Raw genomic sequence first — 17,355 nt, forward strand, 5'->3', positions numbered from 1 at the left:
TGAGTGAATGCAAATCAGGAACAAATTCAGTTGATGGTTAATAGTTTTCGTTCTACAGTTCTGTTTGAATGATTTTGTTGAATTGTTTAATTTTATAGTGAGTAATAAACAGTTTCTAAATATCTGAAAATTAGCAGAAACTAATACACTGCGCAAATAAGTTTCTTCTCATATGGTCATTGAAAAAAAAGGCCAGTTTCAATACCTCCTTCAATCGCCCCAACATTTGAACGAGTTTCATATAACAAAATAAAAGGATTAATTCAACAAAATTTGTGTAAAAAAACCATAATGGATTTACAAACATCTTTCGAGTGTGACCAACCTATATTGTACTGTGATGTTGTATACAAGAAATTAGAACAAGGAAAATTGCCTTTCAAGCTGTTTTAAGATTTTGCAAAAGTTTTCAACTCTATTAGCCATAACATCATTTTATACAAACTTGCAAAATAGGCTTCGACTTTCAATTTTTTGCGTCTGATCTCACAAACAGAAAACAAATAGTTTTCCTTCCTAATTCATTGTCTAATTCCCGCGATTTAACGAGTGGTGGTCCATGGGGATCAATTTTTGCGGTGTTCTTGATTTCTTTATAAATAAACGATACGCCAGAATTTATTGACAACCCTACTTTTTATGAGCTGACAAAACAAGTATTATCAGAAAGTGGTTTGACCTTCAAACAACTTTAAACAATGTAATCACCTGGGCAGCAGAAAAATGAATTGATTTCAATTTTGACAAATATGATTTAATTAGATTTTCAAAAATCAAACAAGCGATATCCTTTAAACGATCTTTTATCTATTGATGGAGAAGAAATTGTTTTAAGAGACAAGGTGAAAGATCTTAGTGTTTGGTGCAATTTCAAAATGTCATGGATGTACCGCATCACCGAAAGGCTTAAAAGAGCAAACATTCATGTTAATTACATCAAAAGATCTTTGCCAATCTCACTGAGTAGTCCTGTTTGGGTTTCGTTGTTTAAAAGTTGCAAACAATCAATATTTTTTCACGCATCTCCAGTTTCCTTTGCGTCTAAAAAGAAATGTAAGCGCATAGAAAAATTTTGACGACTATGCTCAAAATGTTGGTACAAAAAACATGAGATAAATTATGAGAATTATGTTTTTTTACTTGAGTAAAAGCAAATTGTTGCCAATTTCACTGACGTTAATCGAAAACTGTTTAATTTTGCTAAACAACATTCTTAAAAACAAGTTGCCGTCAAACACCCTCGCAAGATCAAACAATTTGCCTGGCTTTGATACTTTTCAAGAACCTGTAACCTTTAAAAAGAATTTGCACCTGTTTTTGGTTGACAAACTACAAACTTTTGAATGATCGATTATCCAGAGTCTTGATTTTAAGTTTTTTCTACTAACTTTGTTATTATTAATGACTAAGAGCAACTTCGCGTGCCATGTTATTGCACTGTTTGTTATTGGATTTTTTCATGGGAGTGCGGTTTTTCAAGACCCATATTTAAACGCGCGATCCCTCTCAAAATTTTCAAATACTGGCGCCAATTTTGCCTTTCAAAAATTTTCAGGAAAAACTCAGCCATGAAAAGAGGTCCTAAGCCAGTACCAAGTAGGTGACCCTATGAGTGCCCAGGGGCCGCAAAAAATTAGAAAACATCCGCCCTCCCATTCTATTTTCGGAAACTTTTTACCGCGGTGAGGTTCCTTAGATTTATCGTGGTCTAACATCGTGGTCTATAATCGATTACATTACAGATTGGTTAGGTGCAAATGATTGTTATCTTTTATAATCCGATTTCTTAAATAAAAAATTTTAATTGATTGTTTTCCGTTATTAAAATTGGTAAAAGTTTGGTTGAAACCAACTTTAAAACTTGCAACATTTTTTGCATAAATCGATTCAACCTACTCACAAATTTGTGTATTTTTGTAAAATAAAATATGCATTACAAAATACTTAGAACAAACCCCCCTCGTTTTTCTCTCTGAGAGTTTTAAAATTTTTCTCGATGTAATAAGCAAGTCAAAACTAATACATTTTAAAATAAAAATATTTTTCTAAGTTAACACCGTTTTGATCCAAAATAAAAATAAAACCTAATTCAAGGGGACTTCGGTAAGCATTAGAAAAGCGAGAAAACTTTTGTCCATTTAAAGCAAGACAATTTTGCGTAGTTATTTTGCGTGAGTTTATAATAGAAAAACTTGCCGCCACTTCGGATTACTTAAGTGATACGAACCAAAGATGAGCAATCCTTCAGCAAACTTCAAGGGCCTAAAAAAATAAACATTCGTTGACTTAAAACGGCGTAAATCTCCAGACATTTTTAGCTGTTACCAAATTTTCAAAAAGGTTCAACCAATGCCAAGAGTCTAAAAACCATTTATATTAGAGTCGTGCACGAACTGAAATTTATAACACTATTGGTTTGTTCAACTTTTTTTGAATTAATTGCACATAAACGCAAAACTGCAGGGTTTGCCAGCCCCTAGTCCCATCATAGCATCCCAAAAAGTGGGGTAATTCTCTTGGTTTTGAATCGCTAGTGCACGAGTCAGTTTTTTGCGTTTAGTTACGTTTTCCGACAGCCTGCAAGTAGAATTTGAATTTTAATGATACAAATCAATTAACTCAAACCAGATAACGCTCTCAGCAAGAAAAATCATTTTTGTCATCGTAAACGATTATTATGTTTTGTACTCTTAATACACGGATCTTTTTTTTGCGAACCTAGGGCCACTCGATGCATCAATAAACTTAATTTTTACATGGATGCGTTTGTTTGAAGGCTACGCACTACTTTGCACATGATTGGCTGGGTTCCGCTGAAGTAGGATTGGATACTGAAATGCCATTTTTGACAGCTTTTGTTGTTCTAGCAATCCTACTCACGACAGCCGCATCTCGCTGGTTCGAAATGAAGGGTGGGATAAAACTTCATATTCATGGTTTGGCACTATGCTTTTTACATAAAAAGAACCTAAGTAGAGACACAACGCATCAGTTTTTTCACATTTTTTGGGTTCTAAACAGTTTTTTTTGCCCAATTTTGAGTTTCACTAACAATCATATCACAGTACTTGTCGGTCTTTTTTCGTTTTCGAATGCAAGGAAGGGCAGTACTTTTGGGGCCAGGGATAAATCGTGATTCGTTTTGTAGGTGACTTTCGAAATAATCTAATAAATGCGCTCCAGTGAATTTTTTTTGTACGGAATGAAGAGCAGTTTGCTCAAAATCTAACAAAGACTTTTCAGGCCGGCAGTTGGGTGTTATCTAAGTTAAAGCCTGCAAAAGCGATTGTACGTTTTTCCCATTTTGTTAGGAAGGAAGGCGGTTAGTCAAGTTGGCGCAAAAACAGATACATTAACAAGGATTCATTTTTAGCTGATAGAACCTTTCACGAATGATTTTAAAAGTTCCATATGCTAACCAGAAGGATAATTTTTCCACAGCTCTCGTGGTCGCCGCACAAATTGACTCGCTCGTCCCACTGTCATACATGATAAAATTTGCGGGGATCTCACAACTGGGCGCAGCGGGGATCTCACAACAGGGCGCAACGGGGATGGGTGGCATCTGAAAACATCTAACTGCTTACAAGTGCGCGCAGTAGTTCGAATCAGTTTCTCTTTAGTTGGGAGGGCAAACTGAGTAGCCAAATCGTTTGTTAGTGGCAAAACTGCACTGGCATCTGCGACAGCTGTTGTAAATCACTTGCTGAGATCTTTTGAACGCTTGATGACGTTACGAGCTTCTGAAATGTTATGGTTTTGCTCTCCAAGCGTCTCGATCAGTTCGTTTTTTTTTCTGTAAAAGCAGATGCGCGACATTTATGAGTTTGGTTTTTGAACAAATCCAGTTTTTGGTTAAATGAAACAAAATTTTAAGCCAAACGCTGCAGGAATTAGCTTGTTTTCAGATAAAACTGTGAATTCGAAAGAAGACTCAACCATAATTTGTGTTTGGTGTTTGAGTTCGTTTATCACTTGAATACAGCATAAAATGAGTGTCAGATTTTTATCTTTGCCGGGAATATCACTTCAAATATTTATGACTTAGAACCACCAGATTTTTTAGTAATCGAAATGGTTTAGTGAAACAGCTAACTGAAATTAATTAACGGATTTATGGATGAGAGTCTTAAGTACTTTGGGAAGTCTTTTTTCAGCATGTATAACTGAGATAAACTAAGTTTTTCAATTTGACGCGTGCCTTAATTGCACGATTAACTTTGGTTTGACAGGATTTTAAATAAGGATTTTATACAGCCCTAATTTTGTTGTTAAGTTATAAAATATGATTTAAATTGTTTTGTAGTGAAATGTACAGTGTTAAATTGGCTGGTTTTAAATTGTAGATCACCTTTACATATATAAAACCCTTCCCCGATCTCACCTACCACCCTCTGAACAAAAACAACCCCACCACGCCAAATTTGCACCCCCCACCCCCCTCCGCCAAAGCAAGCCGAGGGTTGTGTGGAGGTAGAGGCGGCGTTGGTTTTGTTTGTGTGAGTGGTGTGGGTGGCGGTTTGGGAGGCTGGCAATGTGAGAGGGTAGCTTGTTAAAGGTGTGTAAGGGGTAAGTGGGAGGAAGGGGTAAAAGCCAAATAAGAAAACAATGTGAAAAAAAAACGGAAATAATTAAAAAAACAAAACAGCAACGTTTTAAAGCCAAATATAAAGATCAATTCAACGGTTGCAACGTCCAAATTTTGAAACTATACGGAACGGTTTTCTAAAACTGAGGTTTTTGCTCAAAATAAAATACAATCCTTCATAACGCATTATAATCTGATAGAAATCATTATGATTTATTTAAATCCATTATTTTAATCGATTATAATAGCTTAAATTGGTTTAATTTGATTCTTTTTTGTGTGGTTTGTTATCGATTATTAAAAAAAAAACAATGCCTGTTTATTCAGAAAAAGTACCATCAAATTTCATTCCCGGGTCGAGGTGCTGGAAACATAAGTCGAGTTCTTCGAAAAAAAATCGGTATTTTTCAATTGTTTCGACCGAATTTCGTTATTTTTGAATTTGTCGACCAAATTTTGGCCTGCTTCGATTTTCTCGAGTCAACAAAAAATTATTCGACTTTGTTTGACCCAGTTCAGAAATGTTTCGACGTTCTCGACCGAAATTGGGTAAGTTTCGACTTTGTGCTCGACATAGGTTTCGACCGTGATCGACCTATATTTCGACTGTGCTCGACCCATATTTCGGTTTTCTCGACTGAAATTTGGTATGTTTCGACTGTGTCGACTTTTGTTTCTACTTTCTCGACCGAAATCGGGTATGTTTCGACTTTGATCTCGACCTATGTTTCGGCTTTCTCGATCGAAGTTGGTTATGTTTCGGCTTTCTCGATCGAAGTTGGTTATGTTTTGACTTTCTCGTCTAAAATCGGTCGTGCTTCGACTTTGTGCTCGACTTAAATTGCTGCTCGACCGCGGATTTTCAGTTGCACAAATGCAAGTGATTGACTTCGAAAATCAAAACACAGGTCGAGCACCCCGACCCGGGTTAGTCTTCAAAAAGAATCTATTCTATTTCAGATCGCTTCCAGTTCTTTCTACAATTGTGAACTTAGAACACAGAAGCTCATTGTATTATAACTACTATTGGTTGGATCATCAATTCTTAGAGCTGAGCGAAAAAGTATTTCGACCAATTTTTTCCAAAATTAATCATTTCGATGACCGTGAAACGGGCTGCTGCATCAGCCAAAGCTATAACTATTTTGTGAAGGGGTTCACAGGTATGCTCGTGACCCCTAAAGAATACCTTGACAAACTTACTGACTACAAAGACGACAACAAACAGCTCAATCTTATCTGGGCGTACTACTTGCCCGACTGCGCAATTAACATAATAACTAAAGTCGGATTTGGAACAGGGATATTGAAAAGGTTTAACTATAACTCTGACACGGGAAAGCAGATGGCCATGGCAGGAGTTCCCTACCAGCTGAGAGTGGGCTATTCAAACTGGACACCGCCTCTTCCATATCAGGACCCTGGTGACTTCTTGACCTTCAGATGGTTCAAATTGAATATAATGTGTCAGGATCAGCCCTGGAAATGCTATAATGAAGAAACTTAGGTTCAAGAATGACTCCGTCGCTTTCCAAGCGCTGTATGCTATGTTTCTGACAACTATTAAATGATTAAAAAATAATACATACGTTTTGTAACTTAAAGGGATGAGTCACCCAAATAGAAAAAACATAGCAAATTGACTGTTTTAGAAAATCAGCAATCAGTTGTTTAGAAAATCAATAATTTTCATCGCCAGCTGTTGTTTGCGGTTAAACGGAATAAAGGTAAAGATTACCTACTTTGCTGTCAAAATCAAAACGTTTTTTGGTATGGCTGATAAAAAAATTAGCAGATGTCGCTTGATTTTTAGGATATTTACCATTCTGAAAATTACCATTGACAGCAGGGGCGGATGTAGGACTGTCTCGAGGGGGCTGCCGATTTTCAAAGTTTGTCCGAAATTTTGTCAACTTGTTTTAAGTCGACTACCTTGATTTTTCGAATGTTCACAGAACACTATAAAGAACCTATTTTTAGATTAAGAACCTAAGAAAATTTTGAAAAACATATCAAAAATGCCGTTTTTGGGCTCTTTTTGGAAAAAATTGACCTAAAAATTGCATTTTTTGGCGCGCGCTCCCCTTGAAAAATAGTATATTGGTGCCAAAGGCGCCTTTAGAAAAAAATGTTGGTTGGTTTAAAAATTTTGGTGTTGGGTGTGACCCTTTTAGCGTAAGTAAAAACTTAGTGTTGGTTGAAGACAATTTGGTTGGCGAGGGGTCAAATCCCTGAGGGGAAACCGACCACCGCCGCCCTTCCCATTAAGTCCGCTCCTGTTTGACATCCAAGGAGGGGATCAACTTTGGAGTCGAGTATTTTAAAATTTTAATTTCGATATACTCTCGGCCTGTCAATCACATCTGTAATTGACACATCATTACAATCATATCTACTACCATAGCGTATAAAAAGAATTCAAATTATTTTTCGCAATCCACTATAAAACGTTTCAAATTTTCCCACATTATAAGTATTCATACGTGTTCAGCATTTGAACCACCCATGAGAAAAAATTTTTGTTTTTGATTAACCGTCGGGCGTCATCATTGTTTGTGTAATGATACCTAGTTACAGGGGCGGTCTTAGGGGGGGGGGGCGGGGAGGCGGACGCCCCCTCTCTCCTCCCCCCTCAGGGATTCGACCCCCTGCCGACCCTTTGATACTTTTTCAGAAATCCATTTTTGGCCGACCGACCCTAAAATTTTTCTAAAGGCGCCTTTGGCGCCAATATATACTAACTTTGAGAGGGAGCGCGCCAAAAAAAACGCGATTTTTTTGTCAAAATTTTTCAAAAAGTGCCCAAAAACGGCTTTTTTGACTGTTTTTTCAAAAAATTGCCTGCGGCGCAGAAAATTTTGCCAAAATTGGAGGCAAAAAAGTGCTTTGGGGGAGCTTCAAAAATCAATTTGGTCGACCTAAAAAAGGTCCGCCCCGCCCCCCTCGAGAAAATCCTAGATCCGCCCCTGCCTAGTTATCCAACTTTCGTACCGAAAGTAACGGAATATTTGTGCTCGGGGTGGTTTTTTTTCTGCAGACAATATTTAAATTTTTAACTAGCCATTTATGACAGAGTTTTATTTATATCATTCAAAAGGTATTGTTGCTGAAAATAACAAAAGATATTTCACCTGTGATCTTTTTTCGTAAAGTTATGGTGGTTTAAAGATTGCAATTTGGCCAATTTGTACAATTAACGCGCGATATATTTCGCGCTATGAACACGCAAGCGGATGTTTAATCTGTCTTAGAAATCTTTCCAAATTAGTTGAAGGAAGCCTATTTACCATCAGAGGTGGCTTTAGAGGGAGGCGGCGGAGGCGCCAAAAAAAGGTTGACCAAAAAGTTTCTGCATTTTTTATTGAAAATCTGCCCCCCTCGAGAAAATCCTAGATCCGCCCCTGCTTACCATAAATGATTTGTTAAGAGGAGCAAAATTTGTTTCATATGGCGTGTGGGGGGGAACAAAAATATGGAACAAAAATCTCTCACTAAAGAAAAATTAATTTTATGGTTATTACATTAAATTTTTTCATATTATTAATGCTCCATAGGCCCTAAAAGGCGGTCGGAACATTCAGGGCTTCGCCTTAAAACGAGTAGTCTTGTTTTATTTTCTAAAAGAAACTTAGATCGATATTTTTTATTCGTTCAAGCGTTATTGTTCCGAATTTCGCAGAAAGTGACAAAATATTTGTGCTCGTGTTGGTTTTTTCTCCCGACAATTTTCGACTTTTTAAGTAGCAATTTTTGGCGGAAATGTTTTTATATCATTCAAAATCTATTGTTCTTCTGAGCTTATATTTAAAAAAATATTTCACCTGCGAATTTTTTTCTAAAGTTATGGGGGTTTAAAAATTGTATACTTGGCCAATTTGGGACAAATAACGTGCGATATACTTCGTGCTATAAAAGCGTTTTTTATGAAATTTCAATATTCAATTCTTAAACTTTTAAAAAAACTAAAATGCAGTCAGAACTATTGGTGTTTGGCCCTGATACGAGCAGTCGTGCGGGTGATAAAATTAAGAATCTTAGTATACTGATTATTTTTTCGAAAAAACGTATTTAAAATTTTCTAAATCTAAAACCTTTGGATAGACGTTAGAAGTTAATCGGAACATTCAGAGCCTTGCCCTGATACGAGCAGTCTGGTTTTTATTTATTTATTGTTTTAACCCGGCCTCTTCTGACTCGAAACTTTTTTTATCACTGAGAAAAAAATCAAATATTTGTATCAATGAGAAAAAATCAGGGCAGATTTTCAAAAAACTTTTAGAAATTTTTTCTAGGTGGACTAAATTGATTTTCCGAGCACCGCCAAAGCACTAAAAAGACCCTGTTCTGGCCAAACTTGCAGCTCCGCAAGCAAAACTTTAAAAAAAAACATGCAAAAAATGCGTTTTGAGGCCCTTTTTGAAAAAAAAATGTTTACCAAAAAAATGCGTTTTTTCGGCGCGCGCTCCCCTTTTGAAATTTTTAAGGGTCAGTCAGCCAAAAATGGATATCTGAAAACAGTACTAAGGGGGACTTTTTAGGTCGGCAGGCGTTCAGCTTCCTGCTTAGCTTTGTCTGGTGATACCTTATAAGATAAACGATTTAAAATTTAAAGATCATGACCATCAGGAATCCAGTACCCTCATCACTCAAAGGGTAATTTGCTACTACTCAACGACACCAATTTTTGGCCTACCGCCCTTCTTATAAAAAAATATTCTAAACTACACTAAATTTCAATAGGAACACGTATCGAACAAAAAAAGTTTATGATGAAAACTTTCCAAAGTGCCAAAGGGATATTTTTGCCCAATTTTTCAAAAATTTTCTTGCAGCTCAAAAATTTGGGCCGTTTTGCTTCCGAGTGCGAAAGATGATGAAACTCATTTTTAAAATATGTTAATGCTGCTCCGCCCTCGAAAAAACCCCACATCGCCTCTGTCTTTGTCATTTTCAATTTTGGCTGATACTGCATTTGATCTTTACATGCGAAAACAATTATATATCGTTCACAAACACAAATTGGTGCCATGAAGGGTGATCTTTTGAAATGTTTACATAGCCACAAATTGAAGCGAACAAAACTCAAACATTTTGAACAAATCTCGCCTATTCGATGGTAATTCAAAACCTTTTAAAGCCAATGAGATACTCAATTGACCAAAGTTGAGCATAATTGTTAGCTTATAATAGTTTATTTGCAAACATTTGACTTAAATGAGGTAAAATTTATTTGCAATGAAAATATCATCTAAATTTTCAATTATTCCTCTAGTTGAATATTCATTGGTGCACGTTCGTTTTGCTCTGTTCAGTTGAGCTCTGATTAATAATGATTTCTGTTTCAAATCATGATTTTGATCAGATGTGGTCATTTGCAGTCTAAGCGCAACAAAAGCGCCGCTTTCAGTTCAAGCAGACTAAGTTGGAACTCAGGAGTAATCGAGAACCAATTGGGTTTGCGAGAACGAACCCCGCTTACTTCGCAGATGATTACCTCTTTGAGATAACCGCGGCTTGGGTGGGTTTCCGGTAGTACTTTTGGGTTCCAACTCTTTAGTACAAGATTGGTACCCTCCCATGGTGAGTGTTCACTATATCTTCTAAATTCGTGCACTATTCAAAACCCCCGTTCGTCTGACCTTTCCGACTGAGTCGACTGAAGCGACCCCGCAATCTCGTCTTGCAATCAAGCGAGCTAGAGGAAGACTCAAATCGGATTGGTTGGACGGACACCCAGATTACCATAATGAGGCGTCACTCCAGAAATGCTTTGAGAAACGAAGTTGAAAAGTGAGTGAAGTCTTGCTCTGGATCTGAAATTATTGGGGGTTTTGAGCAACCATCTAAAACGAACTTACTTTGTTCAATTTGGGTGACAGAATTTGAATCTCAATGCAATTTAGAATGAAAGATGTCGTGTAACCAACTAATACTCAGTTGAATATATTGCTTTAAAATTCGTCGGTAGATACTAAAAAACTGAGCTTTTGAAAAAGAAGTAGCGGAATGATTTCCTTCTTTTCATCTGTTTGGGTTGTTTTTGCATTTCAAATAAGTAGTTTTAATGAAATTGCTGCTACAAACTGCCATGAAAAGGCTCTAGGCAACTCTGTTAAACTCGGTAACTTGACTTTGACTTCTGTTCATGTCTGTACCGATGGTTATTGGAGCTTAGGCACTTCTGAACCGGACATTTTAACATCACCGGATCAATTTGACTCTCTAAACCGATCGACAATAATTGCCCCATTAGTTCTATCAGGTGAGAGGCAATATGAGGACACGATGGTGTTCACTCAATTTCAATCTAATACAGTGTCTGGAATTGTTCATCCCCAACACCCTGAATTCAATTGTGATTTTCAGTTGTACACTTCCCCAAACCTTAGTCCAAAAACCGTCTATTTGAATCTTTACAAAGATACGAACTACGCCTCGTCTGGACAAAGTAAGGTGTATGTCCTGATAATTTATGGTAGAAGAAGACATGAATACTTCTGGACAGTAGATAAGACGAGGAATAAATGGACCAGGAAACAGTAAGTTGAGTAAATCTTGATTTAAATTAACAAACATATTTTAGCGCTGGGAGCAGTTGTTTTTTTACTAGTACCTTGAGAAACCAATTGTTTTTTTTCTATTGTTTCGAGTCTAGTCGCTGCGTGAGAGAACCTTCAAGATAACAGAATTGATCAAAATTTACAGCACTACAGTGACATAAACTGCGTGCATTAAGTTCTGACAACTACTCAAAAAAAAACATATGTTTATCTGTTATGGGCGAAAAATTGAGTATACGCGAAATAAAAAAAAACTCGCTGAAACCTGAGAAGACAAAAAATTACAATTAATCAACGCCTGCTTCGCTTCTCTCCATTGTCCTTACCTTACATTTGGCTTGGGACGCATGTTGTGCTTGGTCAAGAGTTTGCGCTAATCTTTACTGCTATACGTAAAATTTAAGCAGAGACTTAAAGTTACAATTTCTGAAACTTGAAAGGAGCAAAATTTATAGTTCCTTGTCCCGCATGTTATCGCATGTAATGACATGTGTGCTCTCAGTTTTCTCCATATTCAGCAAACGGTCCACATCGGTTAGGGAAAAACCAGTAAAATTTTGTCTGTTTTTCAAACAAATGAGTAGGCGTACACTGTAGGTTGGTCTCAATTCTTCTGCGAATAAATTTTTTAAAAAAAAATATTTTTATTAAAAGTGGCAAAATTTTCTATTTAGATCCTCGTTTCGAATTGCCAGGGTTCATGTGCTAGAATCCCTGACCAGCGGTGTCACAATTGATAACAACAATTACTGGCTGATGGAACTAGATCAAACCGGAGCTGGACCATTGTAACTCTAATTGGAGTCACAACGCCTGCAACAACCACTGCCGAGGCTATGACGACTCCGAAACACACGACACCCACGACAACACCAGAATCTACGACTTCTGAACCTACGATAACATTAGAACATACAACAACACTGGAACCAGAAACCACGACTCAAAAAGCTACGACTCTAGAGAAAAAAGCAGAAAAAGAGAAACGAAAACAAGAAAAAAGCAGAAAAGAGAAAAAAAAGGCACAAAAAGAAATAGTAACACGACAAAAAGGCAAAAAGGGAAATAAACAATAAAAAGTTTAAAAAGGCACTTATGAGTCACTAATGTATCAAAGACTGATTTTTCTGGAAGGAGATTTAAATTGAAAGAGATTTCCCATAGGAGCTAGTCTCAAGCAGCCAGCGAGGATTCTGGAAGCAGCATTAGTTTTATACGTTTTTTGTTGAAATATGTATCATAAATACTAAAATGATGTAATTGGTAATAACTAAAAATTATAAACTGATGTTCATTAATTGTGCTTAGCTGTCTGAAATTATCAGTTTGATAATTGCTGTGATGAAAAGTGAAAGTGGTTAGTTCTTTTGAGGGTTGAAATTTTTTGAATTATTGGATAAATGAATGATTTTTATCCACAGAGAATTCTGAAAATGCAATATCATTTGTTAAAAAAGAATAATATTTAACAAAATTTTGCATCATTTATTTTTTGTTAGTTGACAGCCAAAGTTGTTTTTCATAAGCAAATGTTTTCAAATTGGGCTAAAAAGAAAATCAAAAGTAAGTTGCAAAAAAATCAAATTTGAGAAGTATAAACTTTCAGGTTTTTTTTTGAAAAAAAATAGGACGATTGTTATATAATGGTCTTCACCACGTTCACTGACGCCTAAAAACAGGGCTTCAATAAGGAATTTTTTCATAAATACTTTATCAACCTTTTTCTTTCATTGACTTTTTATCAATTCATGAAAAATATCTACGCTTAAAGGTCTAAATGCGCGCCTACCTACCTTTATATAATGATATTTTGATCGATGAACTCATAGCCAAATAGCAGTGTTCAAAAAAGCATGATTCTGTTGTGTTACAACGGGTGATAGGGACTCAAAAAATGATTTAACCATGTAATCATTTGCACAATAATGAATAGCTTAGCAAACAATTTTCATTTTAGTCAAATGCGACGAATTTGTGTCAAAAACTTTAACGGAGAGGCGAAGTCTAGACATTACAATATAAGAGAGCCTCTTAGTTGAAAAAAAAAAATTGAAAACTTTGAACACACTAGATCCATCAACATGAATATAGTTAGTTTTCAAGAACAACATGCTAATAAAAAAGAAAGCAAAATTATCATCGCGAAACAATTTAACAAGCGCTAAGAAAGCCAAAAACACCTGAGTACCAACTCTTCGCTGAAAAAAAATTGAAAAGACATGAAAATTATTTAAACTAATAGGGTTCCCCTCAAACTCAACACACACACACACACACACACACACACACACACGCGCAAAAACTTAATAAAATTGATTGAAAAAAATGGAGAAAACGGAAAAAAAATGCAAAAAAAAACAGTCAAAAAACACAATGACCAATCAAAAAAAAGCTTTTAGCATTTACCGAGCGCCCACTGAGATAACAACAAATGGTAAGCAGCCCCCGGAAACAAAAAATGCCACAAGTAATTGTTATATAAAAAATCGATTAATTTATTTTTAAAACTTTGGAAGCTTGCAAAACGAAGTACCATTTTTCTCTAAAAATATTCATTCAATTTTTTCTTCTTGAATTGACGCAAAATAAAGTAACCGAGCCAATAAATTGCAAGACGGAATCATTTAAACAGAATAAAACTTTTTAGCGAAAATAAAAGCGGAAAACAAAACCAAGGAAAAAATAAAACGTCTGGTTTATTATAATTTAAAAAAATACAGAAGTAAACCAAAAACACTCGTCTTTACGTTAAAAAACGCTCGTGTTTACTGTCAGTTCAAAAAAAATTTCTGATGCGGCAACTAATACACAAATTATCAGCAAACAAACAAAAATCCGACAAATCAATTTTTGCAGGGTTCTTTTTCCATTTTTCTATATTAAAAAAAGGTCCTCCTGGGACTCGAGCCCCATACCCTAGGGTAAAAAAACAACAGCGTTACCACTATGCCAAGTGAGGATTAGTCTTGAAATTACTGAGCTAATAGAGCAACTTTACAGTTTCTCGCAAATTTGTAAAAGTTGTTTTTTAGGCGAAGTCTAGTTTCCGATTACGAGCTACTTGGTCTGACAAAGGTAACCAAATTGAGTAGGCAAAATTACAACCAACATGAAAAATTCTGCAAATTTGAAAAATGACGTATATTTTAAACGTTATTATGCTCCGATTATGTCTGCTGCAGCTTCTCTATTAGAGATGACCAAAAAATGCGTCATGAGAACAAAACGAAGACGAGTCGTGGAAAAAACTTTAGTACCTGGTTATAAAACACTTGCTACCGCAAGTGAAGCAAAAGGGAGCTGCAATTTAGTAAACACAAGCGGAAAGCGGCAAAAAATTCAGAAGTTTTAAAAAGCACAAAGACACCAAAATTTGCGTGGTAATTGAAATGTAAGATACTAAAAGCAACCACACTAACTCTGCTTTTTTAAAATCGGAATGTATAACACCAAAGTGCGTAAAATTGAATTTTTCAATTTTTTTAAGAATGTTGGAAAAATCCTAAAACCGAATTTCAAATAATTTATTGTTCTAGGAAACAAACTGTTTTTTTCCGGTTCATTTGATAAATTAAAAAAAGCATCAACTGTGCTAAAACATTATTAATCAAATGTTGAAGAACATGTTATTATACTGATTTTGCTGCCTCTGCTCCTCTCAAAGTGTCTCAAAAGCAGCACTTTCAAATTGGAAAATGCGCCACCAAAAAAAGCACTTTTTTGCTGCTCGTGTCAAAAAAATTGCATTTTACACTCGCACTACGCTCCGCTTGAGTCTCTAAGCCATGTGGTCTGTACCAGGATACGAGAAGCTAAATACATCCCTTTGCAGCTTTTTCTGTTTTTTTTTCCTTTTTTGCTTGTTAATTATTTTTCAAAGGCAACAAAACACATGCTGTCAATTATGCACATTTCACTAATGTTTTATGTGCTCGTATAATTCTCTTTCAATTCCATTTCTGCTTTCTTGGTTTGATTTTCACTTTGTTTGAATCATGAACTTAATTTATTTTCATATTGCCTGCATAAATCTTCGTGAACTTCGCTGATTTCTGTTTGAAAGTAACACTTTTATTTGCAACTTCAGTTGAAAAAAAAAACAAGTAGCATCGTACTATGACACTGATATCCGCTTTTGTAAATATGACACAATATCCGACTCTGTGATTCTATCATTGGCAGGGGCGGATCTAGGATTTTCTCGAGGGGGGATTTTCAAAAAAAAATTTCGAAATTTTGTTGACCTTTTTTTAGGTCGACCAAATTGATTTTCCGAGCTCTCCCAGAAAAATTTTAGGGCGCCTTCAGAAAAATTTTAGGGTCCGTCAAAGTCAGCCAAAAATGGATATCTCAAAATAGTTCAAAGGGGGGACCTTTTGGGTCGGCAGGGGGTCAAACCCCTAAAGGAGAAAGAAACGTCTACCCCCCCCCCCCCCCCCCCCCAATCCGACCCTGATCGTTGGAATTCCTAAAATCGAAATCATGACCTGAAATGTAATCACGCACAAGGTGACTCCACTTCAAGTTAGTGACCTGATCTGGGTAAGATTTTAAAAAGAAATTGTAATATATATCTGTAAATTAAGCTAAATAGAGCCAAACAAGGAGAAAGGAGCACTCAGGTTCCAGCTAAACAAGCATGTCAAATCATCAGAACTATTTTAGCCAAACGAGAGAAACTCATACAATAGCAATCAATCAGTCTGCAACCAGACAAATCGCGCGGGAGAGACGCTCAAACGCTACAAAACATGCTATCAGAGTTATCGCTGCATCACTCAAGTTTTGTAACAATTTTGAATCAATTTCAATTCTCATCAAGGACTCATGTTGTTTCCAGGGAGGCCTTAGGAGGCGGCATTCCTTTGGTGTCCCGAAATCAGTTTGTTTTGGGTCTCCGAGAAAAGGCATGACTGTAGAAATTGAGAAGAAGAACAGAGTGATTTTCGCGAGTGTCCAAATTTGAAGCGGAGGTCTCGATCAACCGGGGCAGAGAAGTCCTACAAGTTATTATGGATGTTTTAAAATGGAATCTTAATTGCCCAATTCTGCAACAAACTAGTTCAATTTTTTAAGTTTCCGAGATCAATATTAGCCATCAAATTCAATTCAAAAATACTATTCTATTTTGCACTCTTCAACTTACACATTTGACCTCCTGTGAATTAAATTGCATTTTCAAAATGAAAGCTTAATAATACCTGCCTTAAATTGTAGCAGGTGAGATGTATCGGAGTAACTCGATCTGAATAGCCTAGTATCCAATGACGTCATGATGAGTGTGGATCAACCGAAGCTCAACCTCCTCTACTCGTATGGCTCTAGTTGATGGTAAAGTTGATGGTAGATAGATTGTTCTAGAAGTAGTTGGTCCCTAAAACCGTTCAAAAAGAGCTACTATCAATCATATTAATTAAGATGGCAATTAAGAACTAGTATATATTCTGACCTCTAAAACTTTGAACTGTACTTATGGTTCATAAAAAGCATTCACGGAAAAAGTAGTCTTATTAATAGTTGCTTCATGACATCAATGAAGTTTTTCTAGGATACAGAACGGCAGAATTCAAAGTTCTTCGAACTATTACCTTCACTTTCGCCAGAATGAAGGTTCCGCCTGACTGGAGAACATTTTCTGTCCGGAGCTCACCTGGACAAATCGCAATAATGGTTAAAACTTCAATTATGTTTGCCTATTCTCATTAAAACATTACATTGAATTATTCCACATAGAAATATATACATATATTAAAAAAAGGATAGCCGGTTGCTGAGCATGTAGCACAGAATGTTCCGACCATATTCATAAAAACTACAAATGAACGTTTTTCAAATGATTAAGTTCTTCAAATTATTGTCCTTTTCCGTATGTGGTGTGATGATAAAACTTTACACACGCGTAAAAAGTTGGTAAATTAGACATACTAGACAGCAATTGTCTTAGAAAAAGATTTTAAAAAAATTGAAATTTTTTTTAAACAATATTTTTTTCATTATTTTTTTTTAAATTTATTGCCAGGGAAGTGCCAAATTGTTTCCGTTTGAAAACTTTTTTTAGTCTAGATGACCAATTTAACAATTTATTTTAATTAAACGAAAAACCAAAAATTCAAACCAGTTTTTCTCGACACTGAGAGTTTTTTCGACACTTTTAATGTCGTTCGAATCACGACTGAAAGTGCTTTAAGAATATATATCACTCAACCC

The 17,355-nt window shown here is 35.9% G+C and overlaps 1 protein-coding gene across 2 annotated transcripts in view; it reads right to left on the reverse strand.

Annotated features, from left to right (window-relative positions):
* Positions 1-15,709: 15,709 nt before the first annotated feature.
* LOC134842492 (uncharacterized) overlaps positions 15,710-17,355 on the reverse strand; it is a 41,818-nt gene continuing 40,172 nt past the window's right edge. Inside the window, exons 23-25 of one of the 2 annotated variants that reach the window (XM_063858859.1) lie at positions 16,737-16,798; positions 16,354-16,522; positions 15,710-16,148 (exon numbers count right to left, since the gene is read on the reverse strand). In XM_063858859.1, the coding sequence (XP_063714929.1) occupies positions 16,739-16,798 (60 nt within the window). In that variant the 3' untranslated portion in view covers positions 15,710-16,148; positions 16,354-16,522; positions 16,737-16,738. Of the gene's footprint in view, positions 16,149-16,349; positions 16,523-16,736; positions 16,799-17,355 lie in introns of both variants that reach the window. The other variant, XM_063858860.1, reaches the window with a different exon arrangement.

Source organism: Symsagittifera roscoffensis, chromosome 3, assembly GCF_963678635.1.
Source record: "Symsagittifera roscoffensis chromosome 3, txSymRosc1.1, whole genome shotgun sequence".
Taxonomy (NCBI): domain Eukaryota; kingdom Metazoa; phylum Xenacoelomorpha; order Acoela; family Convolutidae; genus Symsagittifera; species Symsagittifera roscoffensis.